The sequence below is a fragment of the Podarcis vaucheri genome, assembly GCF_965113315.1.
Source record: "Podarcis vaucheri genome assembly, chromosome: 17".
NCBI lineage: Eukaryota > Metazoa > Chordata > Lepidosauria > Squamata > Lacertidae > Podarcis > Podarcis vaucheri.
In genome coordinates, this window is record NC_138755.1 from 8,850,399 (window position 1) to 8,866,254 (window position 15,856).

General features: G+C 45.6%; 1 protein-coding gene across 1 annotated transcript in view; it reads right to left on the reverse strand.

Moving 5' to 3' along the window:
• Positions 1–8,181: 8,181 nt before the first annotated feature.
• Positions 8,182–15,856, reverse strand: part of LOC309522327 (venom factor-like) — a 69,054-nt gene continuing 61,379 nt past the window's right edge. The window contains exons 37-40 of the mRNA XM_082205591.1: positions 14,964–15,050; positions 13,624–13,707; positions 10,793–10,928; positions 8,182–8,480 (exon numbers count right to left, since the gene is read on the reverse strand). Coding sequence (XP_082061717.1) covers positions 8,339–8,480; positions 10,793–10,928; positions 13,624–13,707; positions 14,964–15,050 — 449 coding nt within the window. The 3' untranslated portion in view covers positions 8,182–8,338. The remainder of the gene's footprint in view (positions 8,481–10,792; positions 10,929–13,623; positions 13,708–14,963; positions 15,051–15,856) is intronic.

The following is a 15,856-nucleotide window of genomic DNA, read 5'->3' on the forward strand; positions in this document are numbered from 1 at the left end:
CCTGTTCATACTGCCAGCCGTCAGTGGGAACTGAGTTCATGACCATGGACAGAGAAGCATTTTTGACTTGCAGGTAAGTGGAAGGTGGGGTTCCTATCAGACATTTTAGGGAACAAAAATCGCTCATTTTTCAAATACAGTGGTACCTCAGGTTAAGTACTTAATTCGTTCTGGAGGTCCATTCTTATCCTGAAACTGTTCTTAACCTGAAGCACCACTTTAGCTAATGGGGCCTCCTGCTGCCGCCGCGCCGCCAGAGCACGATTTCCGTTCTCATCCTGAAGCAAAGTTCTTAACCCGAGGTACTATTTCTGGGTTAGCGGAGTCTGCAACCTGAAGCGTGTGTAACCTGAAGCGTATGTAACCCGAGGTACCACTGTACTCCTTTTGCCCCGGAAACACTTTTGGGGTATCTGCCAACTGTGATTTTGGTTTCTGCAGAAATTATAAATATCTAGAGACTTCCTGGAAGTGGCCCTTTCTGCCTACAGTGACATTTATGTATGTGCATCCAACTTCCCTGTCTCTCCTTATGGTTTCTCGTGGAAGAGGAAGGTCAGGTTAGCTTTCAAAAATAATAATCTGGTTTTGGCTTCAGATTGAAAGACTCACTCTGTACGGGTGTGGGAGATTCCCTCTGTCCTTTTTGTGTGCTTCAGTGGGAGGTATGGCATATCCCCTTGTCCTTTTCCAGACTTCTGCATTTTTAAAAAACAAAAAACAAACAAAAAACAAACCGAAACACTGGTTCAGAAGAGCAGAATTGTGCTTGAGTGGAAAAGCACTTTTGCTCGCTTGTTTGTTTGTTTAAAGGAAAAGAATAAGAAATCTGGCCAGAATAACTCTGAGAGGGATAGGAAAGGGTGGATGAAGAAGAAGGGCGTCAAGACATTTTGAAAGCATAATTTGGGTTCTTTTTTAAACAAAAAAACCTATGGCATGTACATTCCCTGCATCCTCTCTCACTGGCTTTCTTATTCTTATTCATGAGAGGAACTTCCCTCACTTTCAAGAGAGCCACTCCACCCTTCAGAAATTCTAGAACAGCAAACCATTGTTCAAGTCTTGTTATAGTGCACAGTGCTGACCTTTAAAGCCCTAAACGGCCTCGGTCCTGTATACCTGAAGGAGCATCTCCACCCCCATCGTTCAGCCCAGACACTGAGGTCCAGCGCTGAGGGCCTTCTGGCGGTTCCCTCATTGCAAGAAGTGAGGTTACAGGGAACCAGACAGAGGGCCTTCTTGGTAGTGGCACCCGCCCTGTGGAACGCCTTCCCATCAGATGTCAAGGAAATAAGCAGCTATCCTATCTTTAAAAGACATCTGAAGGCATCCCTGTTTAGGGAAGTTTTTAATATTTAATGCTGTATTGTTTTTAACACTCGATTGGGAGCCGCCCAGAGTGGCTGGGGAAACTCAGCCAGATGGGCAGGGTATTAATAAATAAATTTATTATTATTATACATCTTCCTGCATAAAATAAATATGTGGGAAGTCCTGATCAGTATTAATGTGATTGGTATTCCTTTCATGGTTACGACTAGAAACATGAGGGGAACCGACTGCATTCATGTGTGTCTAGAATCCTCTTCAGATACTGAAATCACTTGAATGGAGCCAGCAAGGGTAAACAGGCTAGGTCTGCTCCTCTCAATCTTCATTTTGTTGCCCGCAACTGGTGGTGTGAGAGAAACAGAGCATCTCTTGTATCTGTGGAGGCTCCCCATGTTCTAAAACCTAGAAACCAGGAAAGAGGGGTATGAGGGTTTGGGGGGGTTGCCCCCCCTTACATGGTCGCCCTCTGCAATTTGAGGGTGGCAGAAATAAAGGTTGGTGGCAGAAAGCCCTGAAACAAAAAGGGGGGGCCCTCCCAGACATGGAGCTTTAAATTGCAGACCAGACTGTGCCTGGAAAGAGCAGAGGAAAGTTACCGTATTTTTCACTCTATAAGACGCAATTTTCCCCACCTAAAAAGTAAGGGGAAATGTGTGTGCATCTTATGGAACGAATGCAGGTGGGAGGCTCTGGTCAGTGCTCCCTTTAAAGAGCCGCGAGGAGCGTGTGTGCGGCTCTTGGGGGCTTTTCCCTGAGGAGGGAGAAGCAGTGGCGTAGTGTGGGGGGTGCAGGGGGGGCCGGACGCACCAGGCGCAACATCTGGGGGAGGCGTGCTCCCACTCGCAGCTCTAAAACCCACGGGTTAGGGGGCGCAAATTACTTGCCTTGCCCCGGGTGCTGACAACCCACGCTACGCCACTGGGGAGAAGGGCTGCCCTTTTTTCGGGGAAAAGCCCCCAAGAGCTGCACACATGCTCCGTGCGCTCTTTAAAGGGAGCACGGCTCTTGGGGGAGCCTTAGCCATGCGCAGCCCCTCCCGGGCAGGGGGATGAAGGCTCCCCCTGCCCGGGAAAGGCTGTGCGCGGCTATCCCATAAGCCAGGACAGCAAGTGGGATCACTGCGCAGTGATCCCTCTTGCTGTCCTGGCTTCTGGGATTCAGAATTTTTTTCTTCTTGTTTTCCTCCTCCAAAAACTAGGTGTGTCTTATGGTCTGGTGCGTCTTATAGAGCGAAAAATACAGTAACTGTTGATAAGCTCAAAGAGGGGCCATAGCATGGAGAAAGTGAATAGAGAGAAGTTGTTATCCCTCACTCTTGAAGCAAGAATCCAATGAAGTTTAAGGTTGGAAGAAAGTACTTCTTCAGACAGGAGCACATGATTTAACTATGGAATTTGCTTCCACCAGGTGTAGCCCATGGCATGGCTTTAAAAGGGTTTAGATATATTCATGGAGGATCAGTGTCAGGAGTCCAGGCTCCCAGCTTGATAACACAGTAAGTGTGGGTAATTAAAAAGGAGGATTTGTTGCAAAAACAAACAGAAAGCTTCGGACGGTTCTAACAAAGCCTCTGGCATCATCACTCAAGATGACCCTTCTGAAGGTTTCTTCCTGTGTCTGCAGACACAGTATATTGAACGTTCACACCTTACGCCTCTTGTTTTGATTCCTGTCTAACAGCCCTCCCATTTGCCGATTGTGTGGACTTATTGGATCAGCTCCTACCTCTTTCTAGTGTGGTGTAGTGGTTAAGAGCGGTGGACTCGTAATCTGGTGAACCGGGTTCGATTCCCCGCTCCTCCACATGCAGCTGCTGGGTGACCTTGGGCCAGTCACACTTCTCTGAAGTCTCTCAGCCCCACTCACCTCACAGAGTGTTTGTTGTGGGGGAGGAAGGGAAAGGAGAATGTTAGCCGCTCTGAGACTCCTTAAAGGGAGTGAAAGGCGGGATATCAAATCCAAACTCTTCTTCTCTTCTTCTTTCTGTTCTGAGAGACTGTCTCTGAGTCTGTTCGCTCGTGTTTGTGCTTCCGGCCAGCTTTGGCTGTGTTCTAGCCCGCTCCCAGTTACTTATCAGCTTGCGCATCAAGGTCAGAAAGAGCCAAAGGCTGCAGCTGCCGGCTCTTCCCTGTCTGACTAACATCTAAGCCTCTCTGTTCCTGGTTGCTTTCTGCTGCTGGCTGCAAACTTTTGCTTGGAGCTGGCTCATTCCTGACAATCAATGGCCCACTAGCCACAATGGCTGTGTATTACTTCCAGTCTCAGAGGTGGAGTAGAAGGCATTTGGTCTGATCCAGAGAGAGAGAGAGAGAGAGAGAGAGAGAGAGAGAGAGAGAGAGAGAGAATCAGAACATAATCAAGCTCCAAAGACTGAAGGGACTCCACATGTGACATTAACAATCAATGAGCAGATGGGACCTTGTGGCAGAAGCAGACCCTCCAAGTGTCCCTGTTTTCCAGGGACAGTCCCAGTTACAAAGTAGGCAAGCTTGCAGTTAAAAATGCATGAAATGAACCGCTACTAAAGTCCATAAGCTTCAGAATTAATGCTGCAATAGAGTGATGGGTCAGCACAGCAAGTAAATTTGGACCTGTGGGTTACCATCCCAAAAACGTTTGGCAACCATTGATATGTAGTACAGTGGTACCTCGGGTTAAGTACTTAATTTGTTCTGGAGGTCCATTCCTAACCTGAAACTGTTCTTAACCTGAAGCACGACTTTAGCTAATGGGGCCTCCTGCTGCCGCCGCGCCACCAGAGCACGATTTCTGTTCTTATCCTGAAGCAAAGTTCTTAACCTGAAACACTATTTCTGGGTTAGCGGAGTCTGTAACCTGAAGCGTATGTAACCTGAAGCGTATGTAACCCGAGGTACCACTGTATATTACAGTCCCCAAAGGACTGATAGGACATAGACATTCACTGTTTTTTTAAAAAAATACAATCTTTATTAAACATATTTCACAAAATTATACAGCAATATACTATATACTATACAGTCGTACTTTGTTTTGCAACCAGGATCTATTCTGGAGCCCTGGCCGCTAGCCAAAAAGGACACAGGGCAAAGCGCCGCATCTGCGCATGTGCGCGGAGCGGTTTGCGCTTCTGTGCATGCGCGAGTGCCAGACCCAGAAGTAACCTGTTCCGGTACTTCCGGGTTTTATGCAGATGTTCGCCGGAATGGATGCTAGACAAGGCGGACGTTCGTGGAGGTATTACGGTATTACAATTTGTATCCCATCCCATACAGCAAAAAAAAAAAAAAAAAAAAATACAAGAAATTTAAAAAGACCTAAAATAGACTTCTGATTGTTCTAAAAAAACACACCCTAAATTACATTTGTTATATTTTACACAGTATCATATTATTATATTATTTTCTTAAGTCTTTTGGAAAAAGAAAAGAAAAAGAAAAAAGAGAAATTAAATAGAAGCATTCAATTTACATATATTATCTATACATTGCAAGACTCTTTCAAGATCTGCCAGGAGCTTTTTGCCGTCACAGTAATTTTTCAGATATTCCTTGAATATAATCCATTCTTGATTTACTTTTTGTGTCGAATACCCTCTTACCCCCCCCTGCTGTTTTTGCCATTTGCAGATATTCTAACAGTTTAACTTGCCATTCTGATTTTGTAGGTGTAATTTCATTGTTCCAATACATTGCAATTAAAATTCTGGCTGAGGACATAGACATTCACTGTTAGGTGGTTGGTGCACAGAGGACGTTAAGTTCCGGAAGGTGGGGAGAGCTATTGATTGCAGTTTCCTGGAAGGAAATTTTCCATTTTATAATTAGTATTTGCTCAAATATCTCCACTGATCAACTGTTGCTTTCAGCTGGTCTTGAGGTCTGGTGGGTGAGACTTGATTCATACTGGTAGCCACAATGTGGGGGCTTTTTGAAACGGAATAACATGTGAAGCCGAGGTGTGGGTGTGGGTGAGAGGGCCCAACGCCCTCAGGGATCTTCCAGACAGCTTCCCACACCCCCACACCCCGTTATTTAGAGAGGAGGAGTGAAAAAAGCTTATTCTTATGCATTGATGTTTTTAAACATCTTAAAAGCCACTCCAGAAGGACGATCTGTCCAAAAAAGAAGTAAAAACAAATAAACTTCAGATTTAAAGTATTGTTATTGTTTAGTCGTGTCCGACTCTTCATGACCCCATGGACCAGAGCACACCAGGCACTCCTGTATTCCACTGCCTCCCGCAGTTTGGTCAAACTCATGCTGGTAGCTTTGAGAACACTGTCCAACCATCTCGTCCTCTGTCGTCCCCTTCTCATTGTGCCCTCCATCTTTCCCAACATCAGGGTCTTTTCCAGGGAGTCTTCTCTTCTCACGAGGTGGCCAAAGTATTGGAGCCTCAGCTTCACGATCTGTCCTTCCAGTGAGCACTCAGGGCTGATTTCCTTCAGAATGGAGAGGTTTGATCTTCTTGCAGTCCATGGGACTCTCGCGAGTCTCCTCCAGCACCATAATTCAGAAGCATCAATTCTTCGGCGATCAGCCTTCTTTATGGTCCAGCTCTCACTTCCATACATCACTACTGGGAAAACCATGGCTTTAACTATATGGACCTTTGTTGGCAAGGTCCCCTTCATGGAGGGGAAGGGGCTTGAATAACTCAGAGAAGCTATGAGCTATGCCGTGCAGGGCCACCCAAGATGGACAGGTCATCGTGGAGAGTTTTGACCAAATGTGATCCACCTGGAGCAGGAACCGGCAAGCCATTCCAGTATCCCTGCCAAGAAAACTCCATGGACAAAGATGCAGGCAGAAGAGCCAGTATAAGTTTGTCCCAACCTCAATCCCAACCTACTCCAAAAACCTACTCCCACTGTTTCTCCAAATTGGGCATAGGCAAACTTGGCCCTCCAGATGTTTTGAGACTACAGTTCCCATCATCCCTGACCACTGGTCCTGCTAGCTAGGGATGATGGGAATTGTAGTCCCAAAACATCTGGAGGTCCGAGTTTGCCTATGCCTGCTCCAAATCCTCTCCTTTTCAACTCCCGCTCCTGGAACCCCGGCCAATCATAAGCTGCTGTTCATTAACCATTTGCTGGCAGGGAAAAAAATAAAAGAACACACTTGGTGAACCAACCTGCCCAGCTTCAACAGGTAAGGAGCACTGCCGAGACACAACCCACAGTGGCTCCTGCCTGCTCTGAAAACTTCTGCAGTGTATCCCACACAGGATCCCTTTCCTCCCTGCAGAGGAAATGAATATTGGTACTTATTGTGATTAATTTACTTCTCTGTAGGGAGGAAAGGTGGGTATCTGCCTGGATTTTGTGGTTTACTTAGCAGCTGGTACTACTTTTTAGTTCTGAACGCGTTTTAAGGTTTGGCTTGAATATGTATTGAATCTGGGAGGGGGTTGCCCAGCCCACTTGGATAACCCTCTCAAAGGTTTTCAAGTGGAAAAGTGGGAAGGAGAGAACAACTCCAAGCCTCCGCTTTCAAGATCAGTGGCTGTCTCTCTTTCAGAAAGCCAGGGCCCTTTCCTTACAGATTGGATGAGGTCCTGCAAACTGAGAGGACTAAGCCCGTAAGCTCCAAATCAAGCATTTCCACTTCAAGAAAACGTTGTTTGTTTGCCCCCAAGGGCTGCGAACCTCTTGGGGGTTCATTTGGCAGATGCTGTAGTTTTTCAGACTGTAATCCAAAGATAAAGGGACGAGGTTTTGAAACATCCAGATGATGAGGAATAGGACTTGTCAATTCCAAGTTGCCTTGTTTGTTGATCATTCATTCTGATTCGTGGCGCAGGGAGATTACATGACATTGTGTCAAGCAAGTGCTCTCCCACTCTTCCAGTGCAGTTCTCCATAACCCTTATTGCAAGAAGTCTGATATTTCGAGAAACAGGTTAGATGTGCAAGAACTCCATATCAGCTTTAACTGGGCAACCTGAATTTGCCAGCATGGGATTGAATCTCATATGAAAAGGAGGATTGAAGTCCCGCCCCCCGCAAAAGGAGGGCCTCTCTTCCTTTCCCCTCTCCAACAAATCAGGGACTAGTGCAACAACCTGCAATGCTCTTCCTATATATACGTGCCTCTCACCCCTGAGTCCGCAAATATACAAACCAGAATAATGGTGCTTCCAGACCATTCACTGGTCCTTTTAAGTAGTAATAAGCTGTAACCAAGCCTAAGGATACTGAGACCATGCCATATATTCTTTCCGAGCACAATTCAAAGTGTTGGTGCTGACCTTTAAAGCCCTAAACTGCCTTGGTCCAGTATATCTGAAGGAGCGCCTCCACCCCCATTGTTCTGCCCGGACACTGGGGTCCAGCGCCGAGGGCCTTCTGGCGGTTCCCTCCCTGCGAGAAGCCAAGTTACAGGGAACCAGGCAGAGGGCCTTCTCGGTAGTGGCGCCCGCCCTGTGGAACGCCCTCCCACCAGATGTCAAAGGGAAGAACAATGCCAGATGGGCAGGGTATGTATGTATGTATGTATGTATGTATGTATGTATGTATGTATGTATAAATAAATAATCTAATAATTCCTTATGCCCTGTTTTGGACCATTTGATTGCCAGATATGCATCTAGAGTCAGTATCTTTATGTCATGCTTATGGACGTATCCTGTATATTTGTATTGTTAAAACGTATCTCTCAGTTTGATTGTTTTCATTTTTGATTACCCATGGGTTTTAGCAAATAACGTTTGACTGATAGATGGATTGACTCCCCTGTGCTAAATCTTAGACTCCTCTTCCCCTGTAAAGGGTCACTCACACTGATGGCACTATAGAAACAAACACCGCAACAGCCTTAACAACCTGAGGTTTGAATGAAAATAATTAACTTGACCCAGCAGTAAGAAATCGGTTCTTTATTTTCAATATAAACAATTTGAAGAGGAACTTGGAGAGCAAAAAGAATAGGAAGCAGAACTTCAGGAGGGAAGGTGTCTTTGAAGTTCTGACTCAAACCCATCTCACGGGAATCATTCGCTGCCGCCGATGCCTCTGCCATTAGACCTGGCAGCCCAAAATGATCAGTGAGTTGGAAAACTCAGTGAAGTCATTGCACAAGTCCTGGAATTCTTCATCCTGGCATTCGTCCTCATTTGGCCATCTCTCGATCCAGGTGTCCTTGCTAATGAGGTAGTTGACTCTGGAAAGGGGAGAAGGAAAGCTTTGAATCTTTGCTCCACAGGAAAACCGGCTGGCCAAAGTGCTGCATGTGAATCTAGATACATCGTAGATCAGCAGGTAAAGGTAAAGGGATCCCTGAACATTAGGTCCAATCGTGGCCGACTCTGGGGTTGCGGCGTTCATCTCGCTTTATTGGCTGAGGGAGCTGGCGTACAGCTTCGGCTCATGTGGCCAGCATGACTAAGGCGCTTCTGGCGAAACAGAGCAGCGCACGGAAACACTGTTTACTTTCCTGGCGGAGTGGTACCTATTTATCTACTTGCACTTTGATTTGCTTTTGAACTGCTAGGTTGGCAGGAGCTCACCCCGTCGTGGGGATTCGAACCGCCAACCTTCCTAGGCTTTGTGGTTTAACCCACAGCGCCACCCGCTTCTCTAGATCAGCAGGTAGACGCGGAGAAATAGGAAGGGACTGCCTGCCCATGAAGGGCTTACCTGGGTCATGCAGCTTCAGCTTCCAGGAAGATCTCACAAGAGCCCCACAAGATTACAAGGAGGCCTCCAGAGGCCTTGCACGACCTTCCCGAGACCCCAGTAAGCAAGGAGCTCTCGACGTGATCTTGAGGGACTCTCATAAGATCTCACTGGAACCCAGAAGCTGCAGCAGCTGCTTCTCCTTGCTGCCCCTTATATTCTGCTGTCTGAAGCGGCTGCCTCGGTCTGCCTTGTGGATGGGCCGGCCCTGTCAGAAGGCATGCTCCATGGCCTTAACACCTCTTGCGATCTTACAAAGGTACAACACAAAAGGAAAAAAGGCCCCTCTCATGGAATCATAGCCAAGATGGGCCTTGTTAGTCATGGGGACCAAATTTCAGGCTTGTTCCAACTAAGGCAACTGTAGCTTCCAACCAATAAACATTTCCATTTCCATTAGAGGGCTGAAACCCAGGAACAGTCTCCAGGAAGATGCAGGTTGAGAGAGGAAATTTTAGAATACAAACAGCTTTACGCTTGAATTTTGTATATGAAGTGGTGCTACATTGGTGCAATGTAGTCGATCAAGTCTACCTGGTATGTAATGTTAAGGTAAGGTAAAGGTAAAGGTACCCCTGCCCGAACGGGCCAGTCTTGCCAGACTCTGGGGTTTGTGCGCCCATCTCACATCTATTGGCCGGGGGCCAGCGCTGTCCGGAGACACTTCCGGGTCACGTGGCCAGCGTGACAACGCTGCTCTGGCGAGCCAGAGCCGCACACGGAACGCCGTTTACCTTCCCGCTGGTAAGCGGTACCTATTTATCTACTTGCCCCCGGGGGTGCTTTCGAACTGCTAGGTGGGCAGGCGCTGGGACCGAGCAGCGGGAGCGCACCCCGCCGCGGGGATTCGAACCGCCGACCTTTCGATCGGCAAGCCCTAGGCGCTGAGGCTTTAGCCCACAGCGCCACCCGCGTCCCTAAGGTAGGAACAACTATTTGCAATTCACACTTCATGCTTTTGCTGTGGGAGCAAAGGTGTAAATAATAATTTAGGAGATAGGGATAAGGTAAAAGGTAAAGAACCCCTGGACGAATTTGACTATGGGGTGCAACTCTCATCTCTGCTTTCAGAGACAGCTTTCTGGGTCATGTGGCCAGCATGACTAAACTGCTTCTGGCGCAACGGAACAGCGTGACAAAAACCAGAGCACACGGAAACACCATTTACCTTCCTGCCGCAGTGGTTCCTATTTATCTACTTGCACTGGGGTGCTTTTGAACTGCTAGGTTGGCAGGAGCTGGGACAGAGCAACGGGAGCTCACCCAGTCGCGGGGATTCGAACTGCCGACCTTCTGATCAGCAAGCCTAAGAGGCTCAGTGGTTTAGACCACAGCACCACCCACGTCCTTACTAGGAGATAAGGATATGGAACCTGAGGCCCCTGGGAACCTGAGGCCCCAACTCCTGAGTTTCATATAAGTTCTGCAATGCGGGAGCACATGGGTGAAAGCTTTCTGTATTTCCAGATATCTAGTGAGAAAGTGTGGAAGCGACCATGATGAGGATGTGAATACAAGTCTGGTATATATAAAGGGTTCTTAGCAGCAGCATGGTTAATGTGACTTTAACAATCCCATCTATGTACCAAGAAAATGTCAGTTGTGATCACAAAAAGTTCTCTATGGAAGTGCCCCCCCAACTTTTTTTCTTTTTTCTTGCTTGTTTCATTGGCTGATTGCTGTTTTTAAAAGCTGCAGCGTAACTGTTACTGAATCTTCAGTTCTTAGGCACTCTGTGGACCTGATGGTGGAGAAGCAGGCTATGCATATAATGAATAAATGAAATTAAAAACATACTCAGTTTTGGTTTGCCACATGTCAGTGCTGAGACCCCAGATCAGATACTCATTGTTCACCCCCAGATGCAGAGATTCCTGGCATCTCTTGTGGCTGATAAACTTGCGGGGCTGGACTTGTGGACTTGCATCACTCCCTGGAGGAACCAGACAGAACATGGAGAAATATTTGAATCAGGTCCATGAGCAGAAATTGGATCCAATACACATTTAAAGATGAATGCATCAAATCTGCATAATTATTATTATTTATACCCCGCTCATCTGGCTAGGTTTCTCCAGCCACTCTGGGCGGCTTCCAGCAGAATATAAAAACATAATAAAACGTCAAACATTAAAAGCTTCCCAATGAAGTTAAAAACTTCAGATGTCTTCCAAAAATTGTGTAGTTCTTAATCTCCTTGACATCTGATGGGAGGGTGTTTCACAGAGACGGTGCTATCACTGAGAAGGCCCTCTGCCTGGTTCCCTGTGAGGGAACTACCAGAAGACCCTCAGAGGTGGACCTCAGTGTCTGGGCTTATTGATGGCGGTGGAGACACTTCTACTCAGTAGGTCATTAGCATTACTATTCTCATATGCATAGGATCAAGGCTCAAGGAGTGGCTTGTCTAAGAGGCCTCCCATATCTCCTTTTAATTTTGGGTTCAAGATTAGTCAGAAACAATATGCAAACCACTATCCTTCAGATTCTCACATATCTGGCTTTGGGGGCAAGATCCACTGGATCTCGATCAGCATGAAATCCCCGACCCTGGCTCAGCCAAAGATAATGTAACTTGCTATTGTTGGCTCAAGTGGGGCTCGGTCAGCTGAGCTAAAGTTGACTGAGCTGACACAGGTAGGTGTAAGTCCAAAAAGGGGGCATTCTGGAGATGTGCCAAAGGTGGGACCAGAGAGGCTGGATCTCAAGTCTGTTCAGCTCAGCCACGTGACCTGGCAACCTGGTGCAGAATACAGTGGTACCTCGGGTTACAGACACTTCAGGTTACAGACTCTGCTAACCCAGAAATAGTACCTCGGGTTAAGAACTTTGCTTCAGAATGAGAACAGAAATCACGTGGCGGCAGCAGCAGGAGGCCCCATTAGGTAAAGTGGTACCTCAGGTTAAGAACAGTTTCAGGTTAAGAACGGACCTCCAGAACAAATTAAGTTCTTAACCCGAGATAAAAGGTAAAGGGACCCCTGACCATTAGGTCCAGTTGTGACCGACTCTGGGGTTGCGGCGCTAATCTCGCTTTATTGGCCGAGGGAGCCGGCGTACAGCTTCTGGGTCATGTGGCCAGCATGACTAAGCCACTTCTGGCGAACCAGAGCAGCGCACAGAAACGCCGTTTACCTTCCCGCTGGAGCAGTACCTATTTATCTACTTGCACTTTGATGGGCTTTCAAACTGCTAGGTTGGCAGGAGCAGGGACTGAGCAACAGGAGCTCACCCCGTCGCAGGGATTCAAACCGCCGACGTTCTGATCGGCAAGTCCTAGGCTCTGTGATTTAACCCACAGCGCCACCCGCATCCCTTAACCCGAGGTACCACTGTACTATTTTAAAGTTTAAAGTTTTCCCTCTGCTGGGCTTACGCAGAGCAACTTCAACAGCCTCCCTGCTGAACAGAATTTGGATCTGGTGTAACTTTACTCCAGCTTAACTTATAGTAGCTTGCTTTATACTAGTTTCTTATGCATAGAATTTCTCCCTTAATCCTTTATCAAATTATCAGGGAAGAAAATATATGAAAATATATTTAAGTTGCACAAGTGGTGTTACATTGGTCACAGTAAATGTTGCATGTAAAACACATTTCAGCTAATAGCTCGCCACATTTTCTTAATGCTAAGAACTTCAAAGAAGGGAATAAAATTAAATATGCCTACCTACTTTTCTTTTCATTTGTTGAGGAGGAAAAAAGGGTGTGTGTTTTTGTAACTAATGTAACATGCTTAAGCAATGTAAGTTTTCCCAACCTAAGCGCCTCTAATTTTGTTCCTAAAATTTATTGTTATCTCACCAAATGAAAAAAAAAAAGCATCAGAACAATAAAGGGTCATTAATCTGTTCTCCAATTTGTCACTTGTAGAGCAAAGTGTTTAAAAATATTTATTTTTTAAAATCATTTATGGAACAGCAAAGAAGAGTAAATCTGGTCCCCTACTTTCCTCTTCAAAATAGAGGACCAGTGTTATTGGCAATGCCAATGATCTGATCTGAGCTACGTATGCCTAGGTTTATTTTCTGGATTGGACCTCTTTGCATCTTCAGCCTTTCATCCAGTAAGAGACATAAACAGAAACACATTTCCATCAACATTTGCTCCTAGGTGAATCAAGGTGAGCATTGCTAAAAAGCGTGGTATTCATTTAATATAAAGAATAGTTGTTAGTAAGTTAGGCTCATGGTTTTCAGAGTTTCTAGGTACCAAAAACCCTTTCCTTGTGGTTTGCATGATGCAGAACGCGTACATTCTGAAACAACCTCTGGTGGGAAGAAAAGACAAGCAGTGATGCAGTGATGCAGAAGATACTTAGTCCAATCTAGGTAGATCTGGGAGAGACACTCCCCCACCTAAAACCTGGCAGAGGTGCTGCCAGTCAGTGTCGACAATATTGAACTAGATGGGCCAATGGTCTCATTGGCTACTAGAAGTTTGCTTTGTTCCTAGTGCTGGGCATGGCATCTTTCAGGGAAGCTTCTGAGGAGACTCAGGGTTGCCTGTCGGACTGACTGAAAATCAATGGCCTAGAGACTTAACGTGAGATTTTTAACAGTTATTTGAAGTAAATGTTGCTACTTTTGGATCCACAGCAAGTTTCCCTTCAGGGTGCAAATTCTTACCTGCTTTAATGATTTCCAGAACTTCCATGATATAGTTGTTATAATCGCCTTCCTCTTCTATTAGAATCAGCTTGGTCTTGTACACTTAAAAATGAAGACAGAGAAAAATTTTAATTAAGATGGCTGCATGTTTTCCTCATATATGCCTTAACCTTGCTAGTGAACTTGCATGATTCTGCATGATTTGTATGATTCCCCATCAAACCCCCCCTTAACTCCAAATAATAATAATAATAATAATAATAATAATAATAATAATAATAATAATAATAATTTGTTTATTTATTGTTTATATCCCGCTCATCTGGCTGGGATTCCCAAACCACTCTGGGCGGCTCCCAGCAGAATATTAAAACATGATAAAACATCAGACATTAAAAACTTCCCAAACAGGGCTGCCTTCAGGTGTCTTCTAAAAGTCAGATAGTTGTTTATTTCCTTGACATCTGATGGGAGAGCATTCCACAGGGCCAGCCTGGGCAGTGTGCATGGAAGTCCTGGACTGCCCAGACGATAACCCCCCTTCTGGCCTCACTGATGTGGTCCAAAGGAAAGTAGAGCAATATGTTTGGCACCAGTTTGGCTGCAGGAGTTGCCAGAAGGAGGCTTACAAGGCACCATCCAACCGTCTTAGGGACCCCACTCTGGATTTGTGTAGGATTTACTCCTTAGCTTTTCTTCTCCTGAAGAGATCCCGCAAGGTAGGTTTAGGATCAGAGTTTTCCTTCTCTGAGATGGGTTACCTTCCCAGGTTGAAGGTAACTTGCCCCTCAGTTCCCTCTACAGCACGTGCAAAAACCATCTTCTTGACTACTCTCTCTACTCTGACTACATTGCCTACTCTGAAGTAATCCCACTGAGTTCAGTAGGTGTTACTCCCAGGTAAGTGGGTACAGATTTGAAGGAGAAATTCTTGAATTTAATCTTCTCCCTTTGCTGCGCAACTCTCTATACATGGCTACACAGAAGTAATCCCTATTGAGTTCACCAAGACGAAGACTCTTACAAGTGGGTATAGGATCTGAATCTCCTTATAGTCTTTAAAAATATTAAATAATAGGATATGATGCAGTCATAATTTCAGCACCCTTAAAGCCCACATGTTTCAATAAGAAAAACAGGTATGCTTTTAATTCTTCAACTGAAACCTGTGAGGACTTTGAAGCAGAAGGGGCTGACCTCCAGACCTCCTGAACTACAACTCCCATCATTCATGGGAGTGATAGCTCAGCCACTTCCTTAGCCACATCACTGCACAATGTCCAGGGTTGACCAGATGCAGCTGCTATTAACACCAAAGCACAGCCATTGCCTCATCTAGCAGAGTAAACTTTAGTTACCATAATCCACTCCTGGCTTGCAGGCTTCTGCAATTCGTAGCTGCAGATCCACAGGCTTCGTTGCAGTGTTGTAAATGGTGCAAGTTTCTTTGGGAGAAGAGCAGAGAGAGAAAATGAATGAAGAGATGGAAGATCTCCCTAGAAGTCCCCGATTGTTTCTGGGAGTATTATTAAACCGATGTGATAATTGCGGCTGCCGGGTTTTCAAATTAGGGCTGGGTTCCAGCAGCAGCCCTAGCAATTATTCACCATTGCCATAATCTTTGCATAGTCATGAGTCTACCCCAGGAGGTTTTAAGACACTGCAGAGAGAATTCAGTGAGGAGACATCACCTCTTCGATTGCAAATGGTGGCTCTGCTCACCTACCCACCAACCCTGTTTCCAGTGCCACGAATGCCAGATTTACGTATAAGCGAAACAAGCTATAGCTTAGGGCCCCACTTCTTGGGGACCCCCCCCCAAAAAAGGAAAAAAGAACTGGATGTACATTTCCAAAATATAAGATAAAAAAATAAATAAAACAAAACCTACATACAGCAACAGTGTTTTATGTTGTGTAGGCTCCTATGGGCCCCCAATCATTTTAAGTTAGAGCTTAATAATTATTTCACTATTAATATACTTCTTAATTGTATTTCACTATTAATATATTTCTTCTTAATTGTATTTCAGTTCAACAATTACTTTGATAAAATATGTACTTTGTTATGTGCAAATGGCTTTAGATACCTATTAGATCCATAAATTACCGTATAGCATATATTCAACACAAAAAACAGCGACAATTTGTTGTTGACAAAGGACAGCTGGACATATAAAGGGCCTCATTACCTTCAGTAGCTTAGGGCCTCATCAAACCTAAATCCAGCCCTGAGTCCAAACCTAAGGCCC